The sequence below is a fragment of the Aspergillus aculeatinus genome (genome assembly GCF_003184765.1).
Source record: "Aspergillus aculeatinus CBS 121060 unplaced genomic scaffold BO66scaffold_95, whole genome shotgun sequence".
Classification (NCBI taxonomy): Eukaryota; Fungi; Ascomycota; class Eurotiomycetes; order Eurotiales; family Aspergillaceae; genus Aspergillus; species Aspergillus aculeatinus.
Window position 1 is genome coordinate 64,079 of NW_020291564.1, and position 24,677 is coordinate 88,755.

The window sequence follows — 24,677 nt, forward strand, 5'->3', positions numbered from 1 at the left end:
CGCCCTCAACTTTTCTTCTACTATCCAGGCAACAAGCCAAAAAGAAGTGACCCAACCCACTGGACGCATCAACCTTGCTGCTTGTATCCCTCCACTCCCCATTATTAATAGATTACGCCACTGCCCACTGCCCACTGCCCGAGTGTCCGTGGAATTTGCCTCCCGAGCGTCAATCGCCGCGCGCCTGCTTCCAGGTTCCCTTTTCTGTCGCAGCCTGCCTGTTGCCTTCCCGTCTTACATGTGACCTCAACTGGGAAAAAAAAGAAGAGGAGGAAACAACAAAGTACGGATACGCTTCCCAACTCCGTATTCTTATTATTATATGATCATTATTATCCGTGTCATTATCATTCCCCGTTATCGTTCTTCGGCTTTATTCCCACCCATTCCCTATCACCACTAACTAACCTACCATCTCTTGCGCCCTACCTTACCTGACACTCTTCTTCTATTCTACCTACTTACCCTTATCACACCGACCACTTCTGCAACTACTATACCTACCTTACTACTGCCACTACTACTACTACTACTACTACTACTACTACTACTATCTAACTACCTCCCCACCCACCCACCCAACTACTCTAACCTACTGCAACTGCTATTGGAATATCCTCCTTGTCTGGGTCGATCACGCTATCAACAAATCAATTTGAACAATTTCCTCCCTTCCATCACTGCGTGCTGCATGTTTACTACCTACCCTTCGGAGCTTCCGGCATCTGTCTCTTTTTCGTTGGGGTAACCTTTTCCCTCCCTCTGACTCTTGCCCCGTGTTTCCTTCCCCCCCCCCCCCCCCTTGCTGGGTTTCATCCGGTCGCAAACGACCTGTCCGACCGATCGGCAGCGACACGCATTCCCTCGTTGAGCGCTTCGCTCTACTTCACTTTCTTCTCTCCTCTCCACATTTAGATCGGTCGCAGTTCGCATACACTGGTGTATGGTCTTTCAGCGGAGCATATAATCAATCCTTGATTCGTTCGTGCGCACTCTTCTCTCGTCTAACAAACCCTGGCGCATTTGTCGCAACGCAAGTCGCAAACCACAAGGACTTGCGACCACAACTCGCATGGCATGTTTCGGCTGCTACCCTGGTCCTCTGCAATTGGGGGAAACAAGGTGATGGCGGAGGAGCTGAAAATGCTTGCGACTCCGCCATGCCCTGCGCCTAGCGTCAGCGCCATCCCTCTGCCTCAGTTGAAGCGCAAGCGCTCAGATTCCACGGATATGACGCCTGATCAGGATGCTCCGGTCGCGACCAAGCTGCGCGCAGAGAACGCACCGTGCGGCTCTATCGCCGTCAAGCAGGATATCTCGTCAGCCGCCACCAACACGGATACTGTGTCATTCGAAGCGCCCAACAGTCTTCCGATAAATTCGCCGCCCGAGACGTCGCAGTCGTCGCCGCCCCCTCTCCCAAGTCAGGGCGCATCTGAACCTCCTGCGGTGACCAAGAACACCGGCTCACAGATGGTGGATGTGGACACGCTGCGTGAAACGCTTGAAGCCCAACTGAGCTTGGAGGTGTTGTTAAAGCACAACGAGCTTCGGTTGATCGACCAGGAAATCGCAAAGTGTCAGGTCGCGTTGGAGCAACTGCGCCGATGCGCAGAGATCCCTTACCCGGGTTCGAATGTGGCGGGCTATTCGCCAGCGGTCAGCAGCGGAACGGGCATGGCAGTGTGGGCTCCTGAAAATGGGCCTGCGCCATTGTCTCCAGCACCCTGGGGTGTCACTGACGGCCCGTACACTCGCCATTTTGCAAGATGGCTAATCCCAGATCCTCGTTTTGATGGCGGTGAGCCTGAACCTGCTACGCCTCTGACTGGCGGCCATGCTAGTCCATGGACTGAAGGACGCTCGACTCGTGGAAGCTGTGGGGATCTGGGGTACGTTGCGAGTAAGACGCGACCGCAACGAGGCACAGGTGGGAGACTGCAGTCTCTACCCAACGGCTATCCGCAACCAAAGGACAAGACTGGGCCAATGCTCATCCGACGAAAATCGGATAATCTACTCGTCAAGCTGGTGTGTCTGGATTGTCGCCGGGACAATTTCTCTAGCACGCAGGGATTCATCAATCATTGCCGTATCGCGCACAGCCGAAACTATGCAAGCCATGAAGCGGCGGCAGTTGAGTCGGGCGAACCTGTGGAAGTGGACGAGGCTGGCGCAGTAATAGGTGGCAAAATCGAAACTTCCAGCCCGGCCACAGCTGGTTTCATTCATCCGTTGATTCGGTCGGCGCATGTCATTGAGCCGCTTCCCAAGACGCCTACACCTGTATCCGACGCCACTGTGACTCCTCGGAAACGATTGAGCCCTGTTCGACAGACTACCTCCGGAGTGGAGACGCCTCGAGCATCTAGCGCTGACCAAAATACAACGCCCGCTACGGAAGGCAACGGTCCATTCATGTCTTCCCCCGCGACTCCTCATTTGTCGAATCTGATGAAGCTTCGGGGCGTTGCGGTTGACCTAGATCAACTGGTCGGAGATGCCAAGACTGTGGTAGACTTGAATGACTATTCCGATGATGACGATGGCGAGTCAGACGCCGGGTCCGTGCAACCTTCGGCTGAGATGAGTCAGGATCAGACACCGCTGGGAGCCCGTGCGGGCAGGCAACCGATGCGCACGACAGCCTCGCAGGCGACAAGCCGGCGCCCCGGTAGCCGAAAGGGACTGGATTCCCTGGATCACAGGCCTCCACCCCTGCAAACCTCAACACCCACCCGGCCTACTGATTACCAGTCGCCGTATCCTTCCATGTCTTGTCTTCCCCAGGGCTCGCAGAGTGGAGCTCTGCGAGAACTGGAAGGGACAGAACAAGCCTCGAATCTCAGTCCGAACACAGCCGAGTCAAATCAAGCCCCGAGTCTCGTGAGTGATGACGATGATTACGGGGATGTATCGGATTCGGATCCGGGGCCTACTTCGTCTGAAGCAGGCGATCATGACGAAGACCTGGGCCATATTGATGTCGAAGATGGCGACGAGAATAGCGCGCGGTCGGCTGCTGCGACTCCGGCGAAGTCAGATATAGGGATGGCAAGCACGGGGACACCCCGGGCACCACCATTATCGAAGTCGCTGCGGCGTGGCAGTATCAAAAAGAAAGACCGACTTATGGCGCCATCAGTGGTTCCATCACGCGGCAAGGAAGAGAAGCGGGTGAGCTTTGTTAACCCCGACTCGAAACCTGCCAAGGGTGATCCAAAGGAGAGTCCGGATGATACACGATAGAACTTCGCTTCATTTCGGGGCTAGACCCTCTGCCTTTTGTAATTCTGCTGTTATATTTCTCCTCTTAACCTTTCATGTATCAGACTTCGGTTCAGTGGATAAATTGTGTGAATGAAGAAATTACGGGATGGATTTTGGACAATTTTGTGCAGAAGTGCAGTGAGATGTTGATGGGAGACGGACTCTTACAGCTTATGATTAGACAACGAAGCCATCAATATGCAATACTCAACGGAAATTCTCCTCTGTAGCTCATTTGGTTACTTGGATTGGAAGTGAAGTATTAGATCCATGATGTATGTATGTGAGACGCAGCGAAGGGAAGATCGTTACCTAAGCATATTCTCCACGTCTGTATCGGTGCTAGCCGTACCACCACTGTGAAGCTTTAAACAACATGAGTAGGATTGTAGACTTTTATTGTGCCAACTTAATCCGAATTACAACCACCATCACAATGGCCACCCATAAAACCTATGACCCCGACCACATCACGAAGGAAACCTTGCAATCCCTTCTAGCGAGATACCCATCCACCGTGGAATCCACCACGCGGCGCAAAGCCACCACCACCACCACCACCACCACCACCACCGAGAAGAAATCCGCCGCCAGCAGCAGGAGCAGCAGCAGCAGACCCAAAAGCAAATCCGCATCCAAGGATCATACTTCGACCCTCACCGTAACAGAGGACCCCGACGATGCGCCGGCAGCCGTTAAAACCTACCTCGCCCTCGACGAGTTCCGCTACACGACCCTCCCAGATGCAGTCCGTCAACGCGCCTCGACCACTACCGGGGGTGATGGGGAAGGGAGTGCGTATCTCGAGAAGGAGGAATTGGTGCGTTTGGTCGAGTGGAAGATGTACGTTTCTCCCCCCCCCCCTTAACTTACTACCTAATGCCTTGCTCGATCCATCACGTTTTCCTTACTTCTCTACTTTATACGATCGGGGCTATCCGAGCATAACATATCAACTACCCCCCACCATCAGCTATACTCCATACCATAGCATAACTAAGAGAATGGTCCCAAAGGAAACACGGGAAATTCCGCCCCGCATTACTGGGAATGATCCGCTCGAATCCCGAAAGTCTGGTGCGGGAGGCTACGGCGGAGGCATTTCGATTGCTGCGCACTGTAGAACTGCGGGAGATGTTCCCGGGGACGGCGTTGGAGAAGGTGACGGGCCCGTTGAGGGGGGTTGGGCCTGCGACGGGGAGTTTGGTGTTGTCGGTTTTGTCGTCGGATGATGATGGTGAGGGTGAGGTTGGGGGTGGGGGTATTGGGGTGCCGTTTTATAGTGATGATGTGTTTCTGTGGTTGTGTTTGGGGGTTTTCCCTGGGGGCGATCCGGAAAGGGTGGGGAAGGCGTTCAAGCCCGGGAAGAGCGGGGAGTTGAATGTTAAGTATAGTGCTGGGGAGTATCGTGAGTTGTGGGATGCGGTGCGGAGGTTGAGGGGGAGGCTGGGGGTGGGAGTTGGGTGTCTGGAGATTGAGAAGGTGGCGTTTGTGGTGAGGTTTGGAATTGGGGGTGAGGATGGGATCGAGGGGGTGGTGGTGGAGGAGGAGAAGGAGGAGGAGAAGGGGGAGAAGGGGGAGAAGGAGGGAATTGATCTTCAAGACATCCGGGGGAAGAGGAAGCGTGGGAAGATTGAAGAGGAGGAGGAGAAGGTGGAGAGGGAGCAAAAGGAGCAAAAGATTGGTGTGAGGAGAAGTAGCAGAAGGAGAGGAGCAAAGGAGCAATAACGTTAGCAATGATTCAAGTTTAGGATGGTGTATGCATCTGCCTTCCAAGTTCATATCTGCTCCTCCTGCTCTGCTTCCATACTCCATACTTCGCCATTCAACCCCTCAGCTGTGCCTCACCTCACACACAATCACTCTGGCTTCCAAGCCACGGCATGAGATTCCATCAATCATCACAATCAGATTATGACATGAACCACCCAAGTTGAAAATGTGGCTGCCGTCTTGCAAAGAGGTACAGTACAGCGTACGCTGCATGAAGCCGTTCAGCTGATGCAATCTGAAGGGGAAAAAAAAGTACAGTACAGTATAGCAGCACTTCTACAAACTTCTGTCCCTTTAGATAAAAGATTTATCCGCAGTACTAACTATCTATCTGCCTGCTCAGCCTGCCGACGGATGTTCTTGTACAAACCATGGGTACGACGACAGCTGGAACTTTGACAACGAGAATTTCCGCGTGGTTCTCCACGACCTAAACAATCTAGCGTCGCCCCAAGTGGGTTTAAGGGAATCTTGTTTACGTGGGTTCTGAACTGCTGGGGACTATCAGTGGAACACAAGCCAACGAACGACGACCGCTAATGGGGCCGATTCGGTTCAAACCGACGTTAACTCGTCAGTCGCTTTGCAATCCATGATCGACCGCGTCATGCTGTGTCCACTTGGATTAGGATGGCTCACCTCAACCCTACAAGATGATTTTCTCCGCTGCTGTGCACGAAATGCATTCTCCTCCTGTTCTTCTATCTCAGGTCATTCTATCTCCGACCATAGATGGCCGCACTGCTGGTTTTCTGGGGCTTCCTGCCCTTACTGGCAACGGCCTTCTCATGGCACGGCCTCTGGTATGAACTGGGGTTGTTCGGCCCGCATCCCACGCTGAGCTATGAGTCGGTCGGCATGAAGTCCCCCGAGGTTCATGTGAAACAATGGCATCCCGATTGTGAAGAAGGCTATGTCTTTCTCAGCCCGCGTGGTCATAGCTATCCCGAACCGGGACCCTTAGTCTACGACCACCGGGGGAATTTAGTCTGGATGGAGCGCGCATTCGGGGAGGTCATGGACTTGAAGGTACAGCAGTACCAGGGCCAGGATTATCTCACTTTCTGGGCTGGCGAGTATGATGGCACCCGAGGCATGGGACAGTACTACATGGTGGGCCTTGCCGCACGATGCTCATATGTGATTGCCAGCTGAACTAACCATCTCACGCTCGAATAGCTCAATTCCTCCTACGACGTTGTCCACATTGTCTCAGCCGCCAACGGCCATCAAGGCGACCTGCACGAGTTCAAAATTACCGACCAAGGCACCGCGATCCTGACCATCTACGAAATCTGCCAGGCGGATCTGAGCGCAGTCGGCGGGCTTGAAGACGGCTGGATCTACGACAGCCTGTTCCAGGAGATCGATATTGAGACAGGCGAGCTTCTTTTCGAGTGGCGCGCACGCGATCACTATGCCATCGACGAATCATACCTCCCCCTCGGCGACAAGGGTTCCTCGCCTTCCCCACAGGTTGCGTACGATTACTTTCATATCGATAGTATCGACAAGCATCCCAGGGACGGAAGCTACCTCATATCGTCCCGCTACATGCACACTGTCACCTGCATCAGTTCGACTGGGGAAATCCTGTGGGTGCTGGGTGGGAAGCGCAACACTTTCCGGGATATCTCATCCGATGGCTCGGCCACGGGGTTCACCTGGCAGCACGACGCGCGCTGGCACTCGGACAATGTACTCACCCTGCTCGACAACGCCGCCTACGAGAACGGGTACACCTGCGACCATTCCCGGGGTCTCATGATCCGCCTGGATTTTGCCGACTGGACAGCCGACACCCTCCATGTTTATGACAGCCCGGGCCGCTTCAGCAGCCACTCGCAGGGCAGCCTGCAAGTTCTCCCGCGAACCGGAAATGTGTTTGTTGGCTGGGGGAAATCCTCCGCATACACCGAGTTCAGCACCGACGGCGACCTCCTCTGCGACTTCCATTGGGGCCCCCGGGTCTTCTTCTGGCTTGGGTGGACGAAGTCGTACCGTGCGCAGAAATCCCACTGGATAGGGCGACCGCGCAATCCGCCAGACGTCGAGGTAGATGAGACGGCGCACACGGCGTATGTGAGTTGGAACGGGGCAACGGATGTGGCAGGCTGGGTCTTGCAGCGGGCCAGCAATGGCAGCGCCCCGGAGGAGGAGTTCGAGAGCGTCCAGTACGAGCCGAAGGAGGGATTCGAGACGACCGTCGAACTCGTGGGGGATGGTTACTTTCGGCTGGTGGCGGTGGATTTCGAGGGTCATCACATGGGGGCGACGAGGGTGTTCGAGGCGTTTGAGACATGGGTATTTGTTGCTTCCCGCTTTCCTTCCCGTGGCCTGGGATGCTGACCACGAGAATCACAGAACACCGCCGAAACCATCCGCTCGTCACTCTCCATCTTCTCCGAGGGGGTCTTCCAATGGACTCTGGTGGGAATCTGTGCCACGGGAGCCTTGTCGACAGCCGTGTGGACCGGGCGAAGACGAATACAGGAGACGTTCCGCTCATTTTATGGGGGGGCAAAGTCTTACTGGGGCGTCATGAAGTATGAACTTGCATTTTGAATTTCCGCATCAATCCGATACCCATTCTATATCTGTTTAATGATCAAAAACACCAGAGAGCATTGCGCAGATTAGACATAACATAACATAATATCACAGGTTCTTTCATAGTTAGTACATACAGATCCATCATCCTTGAGGTCGTACACCAACACAACAGCAGTATTACATCCCAGGTACACTCCCAACAATCAGCACCCATAGCTTCGACAGCCCAATTCATCCGGTCTTAGAACCCCCACACCCCCAAAACCACCGCCGCAACCCCCAACCCCAGCTCCAATCCAGCACCGGCCGCCGCCCCGGAAGACTCGAGCGCCGTGGCCGTGGCGGACGCGGCGGTCGTTTTGGCCGCGGCGGTGGTGGGCGCGCTCGTCTTGGTCGCCGACGAGGTCTTGGTCACCTTGGTGGAGGTCGAGTATAGCAGCGAGTTGGCCTGCGCCGCGTTGCAGTAGGGCACTTGTTGCTGGGTGACGGTGTAGCGGCCCGGGTCGGAGGGGCAGTCGTTGTAGCAGCTTTAGGCAGAGAGAGAGAGAGAAAGGGTTAGCTTTGTGGGGAGAGTAGGTAGTAGAGAGTGTAGGGCTGGCTATTCTCTTGGTTTGGGATTGCGGTATGGCGTATAGGTCTTGGCGGGTGGCGGGTGGTGGGTGTGCTGATAGATGTATGTATCCAGCACCCGACCCCATCCACCACACACACACCCTGATCAACCAGAAGCATCAAAGATACAAAGGCGATCAAAGCCGGGAACAGGGAAAGGGGGAGCAATGGAAAGGGGTGATGCATACGTCAACACGTTCTGACTCTGCGTACACAGACAATCCCAGTCGTTCTGCGCGCAGGCGTCCATCTGCGGTTGGAGCTGTTTCAGGCAGGCGTCCAGGATACTATGTCCCTCATGTCAGTCAGTTAGCTGTCTAGGTAGCTCTCTGAGCCTTGGTAGTCTATGTGCCCGTTCTTGGAGGCGAGAGCTTAGGGAGGTGCATACCTCTTCGCGCACTGCGCTGTGTCCCCCGCGCTGGCTGCTGTTGTTGCTGCCGGCGCAGCAGCGGCAGCGGCAGCAGCAGCAGCATTCGGTGATGCGGCGACGAGGGAGGCGGAGGTCAGGAGGATGGGGAGAAGGGTTTGGAGGTGCATTTTTGCTTTTGCCTTTCTTTTTCTTTTCTTTCTGTCTATGAAGGTCGGGTTGGTGGGTCAAAAAGTCTTGGAAAGAGGAGAGGGGATCTGGAAGAGAGGATGGATGGCAGCTAAGTAGCTGGATTTATAGAGCAGCAGTGGTCCTCCTCCGAAGAGAGTGGAAGGGGGAATCAACAGGAGAAAAGAAAAGACATGGGATCATTGATATATCATACCAATATGTTGAAATCGATCCCTGCTCTAACCTCATCCCGATCGTGTTTGTCCAGTGGGTGTGGAATTGGAATTGGAATTGAGTTGACCGAAAGAAGCAGAGACGAATCAATCATCATACCGGTATGCTCACAGTCTCTCCGGAAAACCCTCCAGGCTGGCCTCATGCATCAAACTATCACCGCCACAAAGCACCTCGTTCGGGGTTCTGTGCCAATCAGGTGGCCCTGGTCCGGGATGGAATTATTGATCGAGAGTTGCATGAAGATTTCCCTCCTCTACCGGAGTAGGCCATTGCCTAAGTTACCAGTACAAAAGTCTAGGGTTGGGGCACGTCCCGACCGCTAGCTCAGTCCCTGCATGGGCAAGGTGGTGGGAGATACAGCTGGATCAGGTTGGATTGATATGAGAGGTCAGATGGAGGGAGATGAGCTCGGAGAAGAAGGTTTGAGGGTCTCGGATAGTTGATTACTTTCTCTGTGTTGGTGGAGTTGATCATTGACTTGTAACGCTACTTCGAATACGGCTCGGGTGGTTGTCTTTGTCTATTGATTATTGACTTTGATTGAATAGCACGGTAGTTATGTGACTTGCCGAGTTGTTGGATGCCACCGTATGGAGCATGCCGGACAACCCTCACTCAATGTTGCTGGAAAATCTGACCCATCGTATAACTCTCTCTGGCCGCGGATGGACTGGTTATCTTCGACCACGAACTACCGGTCAGTCTTGTCTGGAGTATATGCTCCGCAACGAGACGAGCGTCACCACATGAAAAGGAGATAGACAGCCGCTGTTGGTTCAATTCACAGGGCAAGTGGATGTTTGCACGGGAATACAATCAACTCAATCTATCTTGTTGACCGTACTTGGACGTGCTCACAAAACACCACGAAGCTAACCACGCCTGATCCATGTGGAATCGGCATGCAAGGATAAACTAGCCACCACCCAATCTACCCACCCAACATCTAAAACTAGATTTCATGTTTGATGGCACACGAAAACAATCCATTGAAACGGTAGTACAGATGGAAGTTAAAGATGCGATTCAGACGACATTTGTTGATACATGTTCGCAACACCAGAAGGAAAAACATGGGGAAGAAAAACAGACGCAAAAAAAGGTTTATATGTCCTGTACAGTACAATCCCAGTCAAGGGCAGGCAAACCGAGATCAAAAAGAAATTCCGTAGCGCCGCCAATTCTTCATTTCCGCTTCTTTGACTCCTCTTTCCGATCATTTGCCGCCCCCGGCTTGCGGATTGGAAGATCTTGCTGTGTAAGGGGCTGATAAAGAATTTGTCCCTTCCTAGCAAGTTTTAACCTCCGCTGCTGACCGGCCTCTCCGGCTCGTCCCAGGACACCAGCAATGAGGCCGACGGCACGCAGACTGTCATCGTTCGAGGGGATCGGGTAGGTGACGCGGGTGGGGTCCGCATCCGTGTCGATGATGCCGATGGTGGGGACGTTGTTGAGGCCACACTCGTGCAGAAGAACCGTGTTCTCCAGGGGGTTCAGGCAGACCACCAAGTCCGGCTTGAGCGAGGGCCGGGAGTTGGCCACCTCCTTGAACGTCGGCAGCTCTTCGTCGTACATGTTCACCACCTTCACCTCGCAGTGGCCCAGGATGACACTGCCGTTGGTCAAGCTGCCGGGGATCCATCGCTCAAAGAGGTGGTAGCCCTGGGCCCGCTCGGCGGCCCGGACCACCATCAGCTTCTGGCCCTTCCGGGTGCCGGCGAACAGGATCAATCCGCCGCGGGCGGCGACCTCCTCGACGACCTTGGCCGCACGTCGTAGATACGCGGCGGTCACGTCCAGGGAGATGATGTGAATTCCCTCGCGAATACCGTGGATGTAGGGGGAGTTTTGCGGGTTCCAGCGGGAGGTTGAGTGTCCGAGGTGTGTCTGATTGGCGAGGAGCATTTCGAGAGTGAGGTCGGCGGGTTGAGGGGGGTTGAAGAGGAGCTGGTCGGGATTGTATTTGCCTTCCAGAGTGGTTCCCATTTGGCGGAAGTCGGCCTCTGTTCAAGATAAGACGAGCACCTTATGTTAGTGTTGCCGTCCGGACTCGTGTACATGGGGGGGTCACCAAGTTGTTTGGGTGTACTGACTGCGCTGCAGACCCTTGTCCCAGGCCTCCTTTTCAGGAGTCAATGCATATGCTGCCGGCGACCCAGGCTCCGAGGGGATTCCAACTGGAGTGGCAGTCACCCGGGGGGCTTGCTGCGCCGGAGTGTCGACAATCGTCTCGACAATCGTCTCGACAATCGTCTCGGTGGAGGAGAATCGGGCCCAGACGCGCGATGGGCAGTTGAGCGCACCGAGCTGGCGGCCTGCAAGACAGAGAGAGAGCGTCAGTAATCAGGATACAAAGTTCAATAGAGCCGAGATAGCAGACAAGAACTCACTTTGCCGCAAACAATGCCGGACAATCATGGTGTACTATACAGAGCAGTCTTGTTCCCTTCCGCAGTGTTGAAGGGGAATCTTCCGCTCGAACTTTTGATCGGGCTTGGCCGCACAGTTCTGCCCCAGGCACCCAGGACCATGCGCTAATCCGCTTCCGGACAAGCCTGGTTGCCTCAGGGCGACAATGCATGATCCATCCGATGTATGAAGTATGAAGCATTTGCCTCACAACTTCTTTCCCTCCATATCATGGAGGGCTATTTCATCAACGTCGATCCCATACAACCCTTCTCAGGCATACTGGGTCTACATGGACATCCAGTCGAACAAGAGAGCCTATCTTCCTCTGACAGCCCGAAAAGAGCACTGTCCCGGACAGGAATAGACACTGCTAGACGGACTGGTGGCTTCAGCAGGAACCGAGTGACAGACTGGAGGGATCAGAACAAAGGACGCTTGATGGTAAAACAATCACTTGCGATGCTAAGACCATAGGATTATATTCAGGAACCGGGACTATCAGTTCCAGCAATCTAGTCAATAAAGGACACTCTCCTTTATCTTGCTGCAGTCAAAGAGCTCACACATAAAGACATTGTGATTCTAAGAATACTCGGACAATCTAGATATAAATATGCCACGCTTTGCAAGTTCGCATTCCCAGGCGGGAAAACATAGATTCATTCTTCTTATAATTCGATCAACCTGTGTACTGCACGCTCTCTTCATATACCGCCCATACAACATCAACCATCCCCCCAGTCCAAACCTGCGCACAAGATGATCCAACCCGGGGAGATCTCGCTATACCCAGGGGGCTGCACCCCCGAAGGCGGACGCCCGCTCGGCTGCTTGTATGACCGCCAGTGCCAGATCACGTACCAAGTAGGCGCGAGGGAGACGCCCTGCACGACGATGTTCTACCTGCTTGGGCCCAGGGACTTGCCTCTGGAGGAGGTCCCCTGGGCCCGCATGGAAGAACTGCTCAAGTACATCTTCCTGCAGGCGCGGCGCGAGAACCCGGACTCGGCCCCCATCGCCGGGGAGCTCAGCACCGGGGAATGGTGTCGGTTCTATCGCGAGGTCCTCCCCACGGACGGCGCAGACCACCGGGTGCGTGGCATCTACCAGCACAAACTCGGGGGGAAGGCGACCTTCCATGAGGAGGAGGATGAGGCCCTGATCGAGCTGCTGGCGAGCATCACCCATTCCGGTTTCCCGTACGTAGAGACGTTGCTGGGTCTGCACGAGATCCTCGCCAGACACGGGCAGGGTGCGGTGAGGGTTCCGGGCCGTGCTGAGAGACGCAGGATTGAGAGGCGCTGGGAACACCGAAGCATGGCAACGTAAATGCACCCACCCATTCATTCCCTGTGTGTCAGATGCCAACGAGCCAAATGCAAGTCCCTCTGACTTGCTGGGACAGCTCATCATCGCATGACTCAGTAAGCCCAGGGTGGCCAATGGGTGCTGTAGTTCATTCTCACCTGTCCTCCCGGGAATGCATGAAATCTAAAGGCGGGGTTGGGTATGTCGGGACTCGGGTCTCGTAGGGACGCTCACCCCGCCATCGCACACCCCTCTTTTGAGCGTCGGCATCTAGGTTTCTTGGAATTCATATGACATTCATGACAACATTTCATATCTTGCAGTTACAACTACATTCCTTCTCAAGCAAATCCTTGTAATTGCGGGGTCCGAAGACAGCATGATTCTTCGTAGCATAGCCACTAATAAGTAAATTATGCTGGCAGACCCAGCATCGGTATCAAGTTTCAAGTCCAATCCCTAGTTTCAATACTTCAGGGAGATAATTCAGAGAAAAGCAGAGCAATCTTAAGCGCAAGAAACGGTTGTTGGAAGAAAAGACTAGAATTCATTTCCCATACCCCGGCCGGCCGTAACATAAAGGAAAGGGCAACAAGTAAATAAAAAGACTCAGTCATGTAGAATGAAGCAGCAAGGTCATGAGATCAAGAACGGTCCAAGGTGAGGAGGAGCCGTCTATTTCTTGAAGAAGCTGCCGAACTGGTCCATCATGCTAGCACCGCCACCGTGGTGAGAGCCGGGAGGAGGAGGGCCACCGGGACCACCGTGGGGAGGGTAGCCGTACTGCTGCTGCTCCTCCTCCTTGTGTCTGTGCTTCTTGATGGCGTCTTCAGCGATACTTCCGATGATGGCACCACCGATGGTTCCGAGGATCCCGTGATCCGCCTTGTGACCGGCAAAGCCTCCCGCCAGACCACCGGCGAGGGCACCACCGAGGCCACGTTCACCGTCCTGCGCGCCACCAGGGGCACCCTGCTGGTTGTACCTGGGAAAAAAAGAAAAGAACATGTCAGTTCACCATGGTACTTTGGTTATAGAGGGGAAGTCGATGAGGGTGAGCTTACTCTCCACGCTGGTCCTGACCATACTGCTGCTGCTGACCGTGCTGGCCGTACTGTTGCTGCTGGCCGTACTGGCTCTCACCACCATACTGAGACTGCTGTCCGCTGGAGCCATAGTAGTCGTTGGCAGAGCCACCCTGGCTACCGTGCTGGCTGTGCTGGTTGTATTGGTCGTAGCCACCCTGCTGTCCGTAGCCCTGCTGCTGAGGATAGCCACCACCCTGTTGGTAGCCACCCTGCTGGTAACCACCCTGCTGGTGGCCGTAGTAGCCGCCCTGGCCCTGGTTGTACTGATCGTAGCCGGACATGTTGTCGGTGTGTGTGAGATGAAGAGGGGTAATTCGATGTGGATATGTGATGTAAGTGTTGTTGTTATCTGACTTGTAAGTCGGAGGAAGGAGAGAGAGTGGGATAGTATGATGAAAGACGGATGATGGGAACGAGGGGCACCTTAGGTTTTTATAGTGGGAGATTTGGCCACTTGATAAGCTGATCTGGCACTACGGGCACTACAGGGCTGAGCAGGCGCAGTCGGATCCTTCTGGCCTTCCTGGCCCTTCTGTGAATTGCTGGGGACGAGCCCCACCATGAATTCACTGTTTCCCTCTTCTCCGTTCATGCCAAGCCCTGCGAGATTTACTAGGCAAAACATGCCAATCTTACAAGTACCTCTCCGTATGACTGAGCCACACTGCGGTCATTAAAGAAACCATGCGGGACAGTATCGGCCCCGATTCCTTGCCCCCAGCCCCAGCCTTGGACATGATTACCTGGCTGGGTTCAGTAGGCGTCGTCTATGAGATATCTGATATGTGAAAATTGTTCTGAGTTTACTGAATAGCGGTGACCCGTACGGATGACTCCCCCGCCACGATGAGGTGCGGGTGGCTGTGCACTCTTGCAGCCATGTGTTTCTTGGATGGACGCAGGGCTGAGACCGATCACCAATGCTAAGTGAGGTACTCCTGACAGTGCCGCAATATCCAGGGCATCTATAGATTCTTCCTCAACCTCCCAGTGTGTGACTTTCTGAGTCCCATGCTACCTAACGTACACAATGATATACTCACTGGTACCAGTACAGTACATTGATGCGCCACTGGGGCAACGATCATCCTTGGTCTCAATATGCAGCCATCCGATTTCGACGGAAAACCCACCTTACACATCTTGGCTGGTAAGACTGGTAACGTCGTGCACATTCAGGCATCGACTCCTGCATAAGTTACTTCATACCGAAGTCACTGTGGCGCAGGGTGTACAGTACTTGGCACAGCCTCAACGGGTAATGGCGTGATGCCGATAGCCCGAGCCTGTAATGCCAAGACTACGATTCATGGGGCTCGGGATGAGCTCTTCAATCTACGAATACGGATAGTCTATTGCAGTTCCGGATCCTCGGGTAGATGAAATTGAAAGTGCTCTTGCAATAGGTTTTGAGCTTGCCGAGCTCCGCAAGAACCCCCTAAGTAGAAAATTAACAATGTCGATGTCCTATTTTTACTGACAGGGGTTCAAGTGTGCATCCCGTCGGAGACACCGTCGTCCAGTACGGCACGTAACAGGCAGACATGTTTCTGCATACACTAGCGGAAATTTTGGTCTGACATCTTCCGCTGAGATATACGTAACCGGGGGGGGGGGCAGTGAATACGTGCGGAAAGTGGAGGAAACAGTCCCACGTAGACCACTCAGATGCTGGAAAGCCCATTGTGGCTGGTTTCCTTCGGATCTCAACCTCTTTAGACCGTGGAAATTGGGGCTTAGAGCCGAGCAGGTGAACAGGAGAGAGATCCTCAGCTGGAAGATGCAAGAGAGAGGATATAGGTACTCTAAGCGATCACAAGCCTTGTGGAAGGTGCTTCTAGAACAATATCGCCTGCTGATCAATCACGTCCTCCCCTTTTCGGTGACCTGGATGGATTGGGGGCCGTGCTGTCGGCTCAGTATCCGAGGCAACTGCAGTGCAAACTGACATCGACAACGCATTTGGCCCTTCCACGGTCACATCCCATCCTTTCTTTTGAGGGGGAGGGGTACCTCCAATCCACCTACAGTGGCTTGGTCTCGGATGAACCGTTGATATCTCCCCGGTCAAAGAGAGGAACAACTGCCCAGGCTACAGTACTAACGTAGTCTATGGACCCAAGACTTGGACCCAATCCAACACAACACAAGCGGTATTTATCGGAGCGGGGAGCCCATCCCAAGGAACTGCCTCTCAGCCCGAGCTTGTTCATAGTGTCTACCTGTCCGAGTCAACTTGAAAGCTTAATTATTCCCTCACAGGCTCATGCAGAGCAGCAGGAGTTTGCATGGTACGTCCGTCCGCGGAGAGCGGGGAGAGTGCACGGCACTTCACGAGAAGCTACCTGTACATACAAACCTACAGCAGGTATAAGTAGATCTGCAGCCCCTCGATGATGATGATGCCGCCTCAGGACTTGCCTTGCATGTGGCACACCACAAACGATGTTCTCAATCTCCACGGATAGCACCAGTCAGCAGTGCAAGGCAGAATGCAAGGGTCATGACTTCTTGATAGCTGCGTTGCAAGATCCTGCTCATCAAGCTTTTCCTTCCAAAGCATATCCCCCCGACTAAAGATAACTGCTACGGTGTATCCACATCTCAGCCTCCTACAAAGTTCCGTGACAGAGCCCTCACGGTCCTCACACTCATGGCTCGAAAAAAAAAAAGCAGAATCAAAACAGCAGGCCAGCTCACATCATCCGACTGAGGGACAAACTCACCGCAGATCGACCTTTTTTTTAAGGTTATGAATTCTGCCCCGAGAAACCCTCAGCTGGGCTCCATGGATCGTCGCCTGACCGACCGGACGTCCCAATCAACGTCAAAGCTTCCATGTTGCACGAGATCGAGAGGGCCCATCTCAGTGGACTCTTTATCTCGAGTAACAGATGATTTTTCCAGTCTACTGGTCACGAAAAATTCGCTCATAGCAGCAAAGAATAGGCTCAGCAGCCGTGTTGCGTTATGCAGCAGCCTGGTCGCCTGCTGCCCTGCTGCCCTCCCCCCATCCCTCCCCATATGCATTGCGTCGATCGATAGTGTGTTTTATGATCGACCATCCCTCAGCTTGCTTGCTTGCTCCATTTTTAAATCTCCACGCGTACCCTCCTCACCTGGTTGAATACTCGGCCGACGTATATATAGATCCCGAGGCCCTGACGACTCTCCCGAACGTCGTGATGCGCAAGCGGACATACTCTCTCCCTCGATGAGAAGACACCATAGATTCGAGATATAAAAGCACTAGAAATGACCCGGTAGCTGTGATCACAGCTATCACCTGTCACACACTATATATATCAAGATGATCGCCTCTCAGCTTAGCAATATTCTATACCTTCTCACCGCATCCACTCTGACCCTGGGTGCCTCCATCCCATCATCCCAACCGACGAAGCCAACGGTGTACCTGATCCGTCATGGGGAGAAGCCCCCGGATCCCAGCGACAGCGGTCTGAACGCCGACGGCTTCAAGCGCGCAGAATGTCTCCGTTCCGTCTTTGGCGCCGACTCGCCGTATGATATCGGATATCTAATGGCACCACACATCAACTCTCGTAAGGAACCTCCAGACATCAGCCCTTGCCCAATCTCCCTCTTTTGGATTGCCTTTTGATCGCAAAGCGTTGACACTGACACCAATACTACATAGTCGGCCAACATCGTCGCTCCTACGAAACCGTCCTCCCCCTCGCCCACGACCTCTCTCTGCCGATCGACACCTCCTGCAAGCGCAATGACGCGAAGTGCGTGGCGCGAAAGATCCGTCACTATCGGGGCCCCGGCAATATCCTGATTTCATGGCGGCATGGAAAGATGGCGAATATCGTCAGCGCCTTGGGCTCGGATGACCCACCTGTTTATCCCGAGGAGCGGTGAGTACTCTCCCTCGTATACTATCTAGAATGGGAAAAGAATAGTTGCGCCTCGTGACGTTCAGGTGTGGATGGTGGCTGATATTTTGAGGGCTTGATTAGGTTCGATTTGATTTGGACTATTCCTTGGCCGTTTGATAACATTACCTCGATTGAGAGTGAGAATTGTGTTGGTTTAGATGATAAGGGATTCGACCCGGCATTCCTGGAGCTTTAGAGGCTGGTAGTGTCGAGGTAATCGGCTCCTGTTGGATACTAGGCCCATTGCGGGGTGGATATATATCAGTGATGTAGATTCGAGATGTATGACCGAGTAACATCGGAGTAATAGGTTCACAGAGATGATATAACTGAAATATATGACGGATACCGTCTTGGATCACAGCCTGAGGGTTCATTCTGCATTTGTCGTCATTTATTGATTGATTTTATTGCTGTGTAGTTTAACAGCGCCGATCAGATCACATCTTAGTCCAGATCATGTAATAGAGTAGGAGGGCACGTGGACCATACTTCCAGTGACATCCCGGACTTAACGTTACCAGTTGACGGGGATAAGGCCGACTGACTCCGTACTGGAATAATTCTCTTGTGTGCGCAGGTGGTGAAGGCGGTGAACAGCCGAGCGGAGAAGGAGCAATGCCAAGATTTCAACCTGCTCACCCAATTTTTTCATGGTATCGCGGCTTTCGTTACCTTGACCCCGAGCGTTGCCCATTAGACCCATCAACCTCCAATTCCGGCCCTGGTATTTGCTTCTCGAGTTCTTTTGTGTTCTTGGACAGGCCTGCTGGTTTTTTTTTCTTTTTTGTCTCTTGCAGAAATGGATGACATCGAGGTGTGTTGCCCCGTGCACTGCACTGCACTGCTGTGTGCCTGATTCTGAGATTGACATTTTTTTTTTCTTCTCATCAGGAACGGCTGCGAGACCACGCCCAGGCCTTCGATGGTCTGTTGTCGCTAATCCCGGCAAAGAACTACTATGGTGAAGATGGCAGTGTACGTTCTCACCTTGGTTTCTCCTTTTCTGCTCAAAGGAAAAAAAACCCCTCCTGTCCTCCGTCTCCTCTCCTACTCTCTTCTCCCTTGCCCCCACTCCCCAGCACCATCCAGCCGCTGCTCAAGGACGTGGCTGACCGCAATCCCTTGATTAGGACCAATGGCAGCGGAAAAAGCAGACCAAGGAGCAAGCTCGCGAAGCCAAGCGGGCCAAGTTGGACCCCGATAATGTCAAGACGGCCAAGGATGTGATGGACGAGAAGGCACGTAAGCGCAAGCGCAACGAAGAGCAAGCTGGAGAAGACGCCGCGTCTGAGGACGGAGAACTTGGCTCCGAGCAGCCCAGAGAAGGTCTGAAACGTGGTGACGCCAAGTCCAAGAAGCAAAAACAGACCGAAGACTCGGCAAACCCGGATGCCCAGGCCAAGTCGGACGAGGCCGCCGAAGCGCGCAGAAAATTGAAGGAAGAGAAGAAGGCACAGAAGAAGGCCAACCAAAAGGAGAAGAAGAAGGTCAAGGATGCTGCCAGGAAGGCGAAGGAGGTTGAGCAAAAATCTAAGCAGGACCAAACACCTACCGCCGAGATTGCGCAAGAATCAGAGTCCGCCCCTGCCAGCAAAAATGATGACAACGAAGTTGAGGCTGAGGACAGCGATGAGAGCGACGCTGCCGAGGGCGTTGTTCCCGAGGAGGGACTTTCACTCGAGTTCAACGTAGAACCCGAGTCCTCTTCTGCATCGACTCCCAATTCCTCTGGCTTTGATGCGTCCAATCCCCAGTCCGGCAGCTCCTCCATCTCCTCCGTCGCCCCCTCGACCGATGCCCCCAAGTCCTCCACCTCCAACGACCTCAAGCCCCTCAAGGCCACTTCCGAACAGTTGAAACAGCGGCTTCAGAAGCGTCTGGACGAGCTTCGGGCTGCTCGTCACGCCGATGGATTGAATGGCAAGCCCGCCCGCAACCGCCAAGAGCTCATCGAGGCGCGCCGACAAAAAGCCGAGCAGCGCAAAGCGCACAAGAAGGAGCTGCGTCAGAAGGCCCGCGAGGAGGAACAACGGCTGAAGGACGAGGCCATGGCCCGCCGCTTCTCTCCCGGCGGATCCGGCTCCCTTCTCGCTTCTCCTCGCTCCCCTGCAGACTCGGTTGGCTCTTCCAGCAACGCCAACTACTCCTTTGGTCGGGTCGTCTTCGGCGACGGCCAGCACGCCGATCCCACTCTCCAGAACGTCCGCGATCAGCCCAAGCGGCAGGGTGCTCACCACGACCCAGCCGCCGCCCTCAAAGCTGTCGAAGCCAAGAAGGCCCGGCTGGCCTCCATGGATGATGAGCGGCGGGCCGATATCGAGGAGAAGGACATGTGGCTGAACGCAAAGAAGCGTGCCCACGGCGAGCGGGTCCGCGACGATACCTCGCTGCTGAAGAAGGCCCTCAAGCGCAAGGAGACGGCCAAGAAGAAGTCCGAACGCGAGTGGCGGGAGCGAATCGACGCCGTCAAGCACGGCAAGGACATGCGCCAGCAGAAGCGCGAGGAGAACCTCCGCAAGCGCCGCGAGGAGAAGGGAGGCAACAAGGGCAAGAAGAAGCCCGCCGCTGGCGGAGGCAAGAAGAAGGCCAGACCGGGCTTCGAAGGTAGCTTCAAGGCCAAGGCTGGTGGTGGCGGTGGGAAGAAGAAATAAGTGAACTGGACTTAGGTAGTCCTCAGCTCAGCTTCGCCTTTGCCCTTCCTTCTCCGGCCCTCCCATCTTCTTACCATTTCCATTTCCCTCTCGCCCTCCCACCTTTACTATCCTCCATACCCTGACTGAGCGGTGATTCTCCCCGGTGATGATCCGTCGTCGTTCCTTCCTCAGTATGTAATACCATCTACCTTCCACCCTACCCTACCCACCACCACTACGCGATACCTTACCTACTCCTTCGATCTCTCGAATACAAACAGGAGACGGGAGGAGCAAGGACGAATCATCATCATCATCATCATCATCATCAAAAACCTAAAGAGAGAGACAAAGCAGAGAGATGGGTGTGCTTTCTTTACCTCTTTTTTTTTTTTTACCAAAAAAGTTATCTTAAAAAGGGAGTGGGTTGTGTGTTGTTGAGTGCGGGTCATCATTTGGAGATATGGTGTTCGGGGAGTTCATTAACATTTTCAACTCTGGGGGGATTTTTTTTACTCATTTACTCATTTCTTTGTTCATTCTTGTCCTCCAAAGTTATGTGCATATGTGCATAGGCAGCGTTTCCTATACTTCTTCGAAACACATTTGTTGATACAAATTTGATACAATCTGGTTTCCCATTCAGGAATGACTGACTGATCCTCCTCTGTATGGCTTCTTTCTTCTGTCTAGAACAAAGTAAAAGAATACTTCTTCGATTTGAAAATCCCTAGGAAAAAAAAAGAACCTGAAACAGCAGTGTAGGTAAACAGACACATATAATCGAGACATGCAGATAAGATAAATATCCTTCGACATCGGAGACACACAATAGCAGACAAGACCAGAGAGTACCAGAGCCAGGATATTTCCGGGCAACTGCAGAGGACACCCCTCTGGGAGTGAGCCCGACAAATACAGGTGAGAAATCGGGTTGGGGTAGGGTTGCGAGCGTTAGTTTATGTACAAGGTGGGTAGTGGAAGGCTAGAGCGGCCGAGTCAACCCGCCGTGAGGAGAGACCACCCTACCCTTCCACTTTCTCAATAATTTGAAAACAACATTCCCTTTTCTTCTTAGTGCTTGAACCTCCCGAGCATTCCGACAAATGGGAGCGCATACTCTCGTCAAGATTCAACTCCTCATGTCGGAAGATGCTGGCTTAAAATCGTCTTCTAACACCAAAAGCGGCTTAACGGTAAGGAGCATCGGCTCTGGCGGCAGCGGCAATCTCCGGCTCCCACTTGTCACCATTGGCAAGGAGCTTCTCCTTGTTGTACAGCAGCTCCTCACGGGTCTCAGTGGCGTATTCAGCGTTGGAGGCTGCAAGTGAAGGTCAGTCAGTCACGCGTCCCAACGGTTAGATCCAAGAGTGACTGAGAAGGGCAAACTCACTCTCAACGATAGCGTCAACAGGGCAACTCTCCTGGCAGTAGCCACAGTAGATGCACTTGGTCATATCGATATCATAACGGGTCGTCCGACGGCTTCCGTCCTCACGCTCCTCGGCTTCGATGGTGATGGCCTGGGCCGGGCAGATGGCCTCACAGAGCTTGCAGGCAATGCAGCGCTCCTCACCGGTGGGGTAGCGACGCAGGGCGTGCTCACCGCGGAAACGAGGGGAGATGGGACCCTTCTCGAATGGGTACATGATGGTGTAACTGTCGAGGTTTCTTCGCGTTAGCGGATGGTTCGGGTCCAGGAGGGGGAGCTCCCGCAGAGGGAGGAGCAACAGCTCAATTGACGTCAAAGTCGTGGTATGATGGGAGGATATGATCGGGCTTGAGTGGCCAAACCGTCGAGGTTCGGCCTAGCGGGGAAGCTTGCGAAGGCAGGGTGGCACCTACGGAGGTCTGAAGAACTGCTCCAGCACGACGTACATGCCGCGCATCAGCTCGGCCATGAGGAAGTACTTGGTGGCCTTGTCGAGGGCAGACTCAGTGGACTGGTCCCATTTCTGCGGAGGAGGCAAGCGGAAGCCCGGTTGGGGAGGACCAGCCGGCGTAGCTGCGCGGGCGACTGAGGAGGAGAAGTTTGCGATGGAGCCGATGGGGGTAGGACGGAGAGCGAAAGGCGATGGGCGGGAATAGGCCAGAAGCCTGGCGACAGACTTGGTGGAGGCCATGGCGAGTAGGAATTATCCTTTGGGGGGGGGAGGGGGAGGGGAGAGGAGGAGTCTGGAATTGAAGGAGGGAGGTTCAAATGTGGTCAGTGGTCACCGTGCCTTTCCCAGCAAGAGTTCCAGTCAGTCAGTCAGTTTTGGTTCAGTTTGCACTCTTCCAAAATGAATTGGGCTTAGGTCATGGCTTTCTCCTTCCCGTTGATTGGCCGGCGGCAGGATTTTGCTGCTCCGAGCCGCAACAGAAACCATCGACTTATTCAGTCTCCATCTCAACCCAGCCCAGAGTTCACTCACTCCCTCCTCCATCTGCTATTCCTATCACTTTCATTCAACCTCTTCTCCATTCTCCCTCCCCCCCCACCCCCACACTTCTTTCCTCCTAATTATTCCCATTCGGGTACTCTCACATAACTCACCATGTTCCGCTCCGCTGTCGTCCGCTCCCTCCGGGCCTCTGTCCCTCGTGCCGTCAAGACTTCGGCTCCCTTCCAGATCCGTAGCTCTGCTGTCGCTCGCCCGGCTCAATTCGCTCCTCGCTTCGCCTACCAGGGTGTCCGTCTCTACTCCGCTCCTGCCGGTCTCAACAAGGAGGAGGTCGAGGGCCGCATTGTCAACCTGTTGAAGAACTTCGACAAGGTGCGTCAAGTCACATTCCAAAGCGGCAGATGCAGGTCCATCAGCTTGTTGTTTCGCATCGCCGAGATTTATCAAACTGGCATGAACTGACGTATCTTGATTCAATGCGCTTTAGGTTTCCGACGCCAGCAAGGTTCGTGATTCGAGTCGATACCCGCTGGGCTCCGGCTTCCGGCGAAAATCCCTCGGTAAAAGGTCCATGTTTTTAACGATATATAACCTGGTAGATCAACGCCGCTTCTCACTTCACGAACGATCTCGGTCTGGACAGCTTGGATACCGTTGAGGTTGTCATGGCCATCGAGGAGGTACGGCTTGCCCTATCTAGTTCGCCTCGATCGCGCGCTTACTGACATGCCTGCAGGAATTCAGCATTGAGATCCCCGACAAGGAGGCCGACTCCATCCACAGCGGTAAGTCACTACAAAAATCGAAGAGAATTCCCCGGAATCGAGAACTGATCGCCTTCCGCTACAGTCGACAAGGCTGTTGAGTACATCCTTGCCCAGCCCGATGGTGAGTTACCCCTCTTATTATTATTATCGCAGAGCTTACGACTGACATGTCTGCAGCTCACTAAATACCCGCGTAATGAGGAACCGGGAAGTTGTTGGAGGATTAGAATAGAAGAAATCGAAAGGGGATGATGGCGTGCATCTACAGGAAACTCGCCACTGCGGAGACTCCGGGTAGCTGGGGATGCTACCCTGTATGCTGATACATGCCTCTGCTCTTTCATACTCTACTATATCGTGTATATCACCTTTGGGAATGCCGTTCTGACCGATACGATACTTTGTTGGGTCTTCGTCGCGTAGCGCGTGTAAATGATCTCAGGATCGCCCTCAATCTTGAGTCGAGCGAGAAGTGAAAAGTTGTCATTGAACCAGGCTCAAAGCTGTATATGACGAGCGAAAACCACCGAGAGCTGTAGATCGTCGAGAAAAAAGACAGATTAGAGTCATTCTCCATATTGAGAGGTAATTTTAATCTGATATGATGCGATCCGGGGAGATGACGTGGAGTGACGGGGGGGGGGGGGGCGATATTGAGAATGTCGAAGGAGACCGACACGGTGGACGTGCTAGTTGTCTTCGCAAGGCAGATCTTATAGCTGGACAGGTCTTTATTCTGAAACTGCAATGTGTCATATCACCAATTGAATGTGTATAAGTGCCAAGGTCATTGTTAAGGAAGTAAAGACAGGCCGATTGTCCAAAGCGTTGCGGGCAATTCCGTCACCGGAGGAGCAACACTAAAAGCAGCCGCGACAAGAGCTAATGGCCGGACACCACGAAGCGCCAGATAGTCTTTAAGAAAGTACCCAGTGAAATTGAGATAATTGAGATAATTAATTGAGCACTCTTTCTGTCAGACGGACAACTGAGGATTTTGTCTACTTTCCTTTCTTTTTTCTCTTCTCGCATTGCTGGGAAATCATCCATCTCCAACGAAAGTAATTGTTGAGTGGTGCTTTTTGGCTCTTGGCCGATTGACTCCTTTATTCGGCCATTTGCACCTCTCTCAGCTCTCTCTCTCTCTCTCTGGGTGTCAATCCGATCTTCTCTTCCACTCACTCCACTCCACCCTTC

General features: G+C 53.6%; 11 protein-coding genes across 11 annotated transcripts; 7 read left to right on the forward strand and 4 right to left on the reverse strand.

Annotated features, from left to right (window-relative positions):
• Positions 1-786: 786 nt before the first annotated feature.
• BO66DRAFT_396616 (uncharacterized protein) lies at positions 787-3,482 on the forward strand. The gene has a single exon (XM_025648515.1). The coding sequence runs from the start codon at positions 1,126-1,128 to the stop codon at positions 3,247-3,249; it is 2,124 nt and encodes a 707-aa protein (XP_025497745.1). The 5' UTR covers positions 787-1,125; the 3' UTR covers positions 3,250-3,482.
• A 743-nt stretch (positions 3,483-4,225) lies between these two features.
• BO66DRAFT_258144 (uncharacterized protein) lies at positions 4,226-5,471 on the forward strand. Its single transcript, XM_025643022.1, has 2 exons — positions 4,226-5,305; positions 5,387-5,471. Exon 1 carries the CDS (start codon positions 4,321-4,323, stop codon positions 4,996-4,998), a length of 678 nt encoding a protein of 225 aa, XP_025497746.1. The 5' UTR covers positions 4,226-4,320; the 3' UTR covers positions 4,999-5,305; positions 5,387-5,471.
• Positions 5,472-5,775: 304 nt separating this feature from the next.
• On the forward strand, positions 5,776-7,608 carry BO66DRAFT_337561 (arylsulfotransferase family protein; the record flags this gene model as incomplete). The annotated part of the gene is made up of 3 exons (XM_025644332.1): positions 5,776-6,156; positions 6,223-7,347; positions 7,408-7,608. The coding sequence occupies 3 exons, from the start codon at positions 5,776-5,778 to the stop codon at positions 7,606-7,608; spliced, it is 1,707 nt and encodes a 568-aa protein (XP_025497747.1).
• Positions 7,609-7,837: 229 nt separating this feature from the next.
• On the reverse strand, positions 7,838-8,899 carry BO66DRAFT_476236 (GPI anchored serine-threonine rich protein; the record flags this gene model as incomplete). Its single annotated transcript, XM_025653308.1, has 3 exons — positions 8,597-8,899; positions 8,397-8,495; positions 7,838-8,123 (listed from the first exon to the last, which is right to left on the reverse strand). The coding sequence occupies exons 1-3, from the start codon at positions 8,743-8,745 to the stop codon at positions 7,838-7,840; spliced, it is 534 nt and encodes a 177-aa protein (XP_025497748.1). The 5' UTR covers positions 8,746-8,899.
• Positions 8,900-9,991: 1,092 nt separating this feature from the next.
• Positions 9,992-11,428, reverse strand: BO66DRAFT_396619 (mitochondrial 37S ribosomal protein uS2m). Its single transcript, XM_025648516.1, has 3 exons — positions 11,374-11,428; positions 11,077-11,298; positions 9,992-10,986 (listed from the first exon to the last, which is right to left on the reverse strand). Exons 1-3 carry the CDS (start codon positions 11,399-11,401, stop codon positions 10,169-10,171), a joined length of 1,068 nt encoding a protein of 355 aa, XP_025497749.1. The 5' UTR covers positions 11,402-11,428; the 3' UTR covers positions 9,992-10,168.
• Positions 11,429-11,963: 535 nt separating this feature from the next.
• BO66DRAFT_396620 (uncharacterized protein) lies at positions 11,964-12,942 on the forward strand. The gene has a single exon (XM_025648517.1). The coding sequence runs from the start codon at positions 12,155-12,157 to the stop codon at positions 12,722-12,724; it is 570 nt and encodes a 189-aa protein (XP_025497750.1). The 5' UTR covers positions 11,964-12,154; the 3' UTR covers positions 12,725-12,942.
• Positions 12,943-12,954: 12 nt separating this feature from the next.
• Positions 12,955-14,153, reverse strand: hel10 (putative high expression lethality protein Hel10). The gene is made up of 2 exons (XM_025648518.1): positions 13,768-14,153; positions 12,955-13,688 (listed from the first exon to the last, which is right to left on the reverse strand). The coding sequence occupies exons 1-2, from the start codon at positions 14,070-14,072 to the stop codon at positions 13,379-13,381; spliced, it is 615 nt and encodes a 204-aa protein (XP_025497751.1). The 5' UTR covers positions 14,073-14,153; the 3' UTR covers positions 12,955-13,378.
• Positions 14,154-17,101: 2,948 nt separating this feature from the next.
• On the forward strand, positions 17,102-17,889 carry BO66DRAFT_444530 (putative phosphoglycerate mutase family protein; the record flags this gene model as incomplete). The annotated part of the gene is made up of 3 exons (XM_025651596.1): positions 17,102-17,354; positions 17,450-17,672; positions 17,775-17,889. 3 exons carry the CDS (start codon positions 17,102-17,104, stop codon positions 17,887-17,889), a joined length of 591 nt encoding a protein of 196 aa, XP_025497752.1.
• Positions 17,890-18,380: 491 nt separating this feature from the next.
• BO66DRAFT_258314 (putative 60S ribosome biogenesis protein Rrp14) lies at positions 18,381-20,464 on the forward strand. Its single transcript, XM_025643023.1, has 3 exons — positions 18,381-18,510; positions 18,588-18,671; positions 18,827-20,464. Exons 1-3 carry the CDS (start codon positions 18,496-18,498, stop codon positions 20,345-20,347), a joined length of 1,620 nt encoding a protein of 539 aa, XP_025497753.1. The 5' UTR covers positions 18,381-18,495; the 3' UTR covers positions 20,348-20,464.
• Positions 20,465-21,064: 600 nt separating this feature from the next.
• On the reverse strand, positions 21,065-22,571 carry BO66DRAFT_396624 (NuoI/complex I 23 kDa subunit family protein). The gene is made up of 3 exons (XM_025648519.1): positions 22,175-22,571; positions 21,723-21,988; positions 21,065-21,650 (listed from the first exon to the last, which is right to left on the reverse strand). Exons 1-3 carry the CDS (start codon positions 22,450-22,452, stop codon positions 21,520-21,522), a joined length of 675 nt encoding a protein of 224 aa, XP_025497754.1. The 5' UTR covers positions 22,453-22,571; the 3' UTR covers positions 21,065-21,519.
• A 194-nt stretch (positions 22,572-22,765) lies between these two features.
• acpA (acyl carrier protein) lies at positions 22,766-23,877 on the forward strand. Its single transcript, XM_025648520.1, has 6 exons — positions 22,766-23,085; positions 23,201-23,218; positions 23,313-23,393; positions 23,450-23,498; positions 23,563-23,601; positions 23,658-23,877. The coding sequence occupies exons 1-6, from the start codon at positions 22,867-22,869 to the stop codon at positions 23,663-23,665; spliced, it is 414 nt and encodes a 137-aa protein (XP_025497755.1). The 5' UTR covers positions 22,766-22,866; the 3' UTR covers positions 23,666-23,877.
• Positions 23,878-24,677: the final 800 nt, after the last annotated feature.

Excerpts from the sequence above, each read along its gene's own strand:
- BO66DRAFT_396616 (XM_025648515.1), top strand. The coding sequence starts at position 1,126 with ATGGCGGAGGAGCTGAAAATGCTTGCGACTCCGCCATGCCCTGCGCCT.
- BO66DRAFT_258144 (XM_025643022.1), top strand. The coding sequence starts at position 4,321 with ATGATCCGCTCGAATCCCGAAAGTCTGGTGCGGGAGGCTACGGCGGAG.
- BO66DRAFT_396619 (XM_025648516.1), bottom strand. The coding sequence starts at position 11,401 with ATGATTGTCCGGCATTGTTTGCGGCAAA. Across the intron at positions 11,299-11,373 it reads CCGGCATTGTTTGCGGCAAA|GCCGCCAGCTCGGTGCGCTC; the intron begins GTGAGTTCTTGT and ends TCTGTCTTGCAG. Across the intron at positions 10,987-11,076 it reads GGACAAGGGTCTGCAGCGCA|AGGCCGACTTCCGCCAAATG; the intron begins GTCAGTACACCC and ends TATCTTGAACAG.
- BO66DRAFT_396620 (XM_025648517.1), top strand. The coding sequence starts at position 12,155 with ATGATCCAACCCGGGGAGATCTCGCTATACCCAGGGGGCTGCACCCCC.
- hel10 (XM_025648518.1), bottom strand. The coding sequence starts at position 14,072 with ATGTCCGGCTACGATCAGTACAACCAGGGCCAGGGCGGCTACTACGGC. Across the intron at positions 13,689-13,767 it reads GGTCAGGACCAGCGTGGAGA|GTACAACCAGCAGGGTGCCC; the intron begins GTAAGCTCACCC and ends TTTTTTTCCCAG.
- BO66DRAFT_258314 (XM_025643023.1), top strand. Across the intron at positions 18,672-18,826 it reads ACTATGGTGAAGATGGCAGT|GACCAATGGCAGCGGAAAAA; the intron begins GTACGTTCTCAC and ends TCCCTTGATTAG.
- BO66DRAFT_396624 (XM_025648519.1), bottom strand. The coding sequence starts at position 22,452 with ATGGCCTCCACCAAGTCTGTCGCCAGGCTTCTGGCCTATTCCCGCCCA. Across the intron at positions 21,989-22,174 it reads GAGCAGTTCTTCAGACCTCC|TTACACCATCATGTACCCAT; the intron begins GTAGGTGCCACC and ends AAACCTCGACAG. Across the intron at positions 21,651-21,722 it reads TGTTGACGCTATCGTTGAGA|CCTCCAACGCTGAATACGCC; the intron begins GTGAGTTTGCCC and ends CTTCACTTGCAG.
- acpA (XM_025648520.1), top strand. The coding sequence starts at position 22,867 with ATGTTCCGCTCCGCTGTCGTCCGCTCCCTCCGGGCCTCTGTCCCTCGT. Across the intron at positions 23,394-23,449 it reads TTGTCATGGCCATCGAGGAG|GAATTCAGCATTGAGATCCC; the intron begins GTACGGCTTGCC and ends ACATGCCTGCAG. Across the intron at positions 23,499-23,562 it reads GGCCGACTCCATCCACAGCG|TCGACAAGGCTGTTGAGTAC; the intron begins GTAAGTCACTAC and ends CTTCCGCTACAG.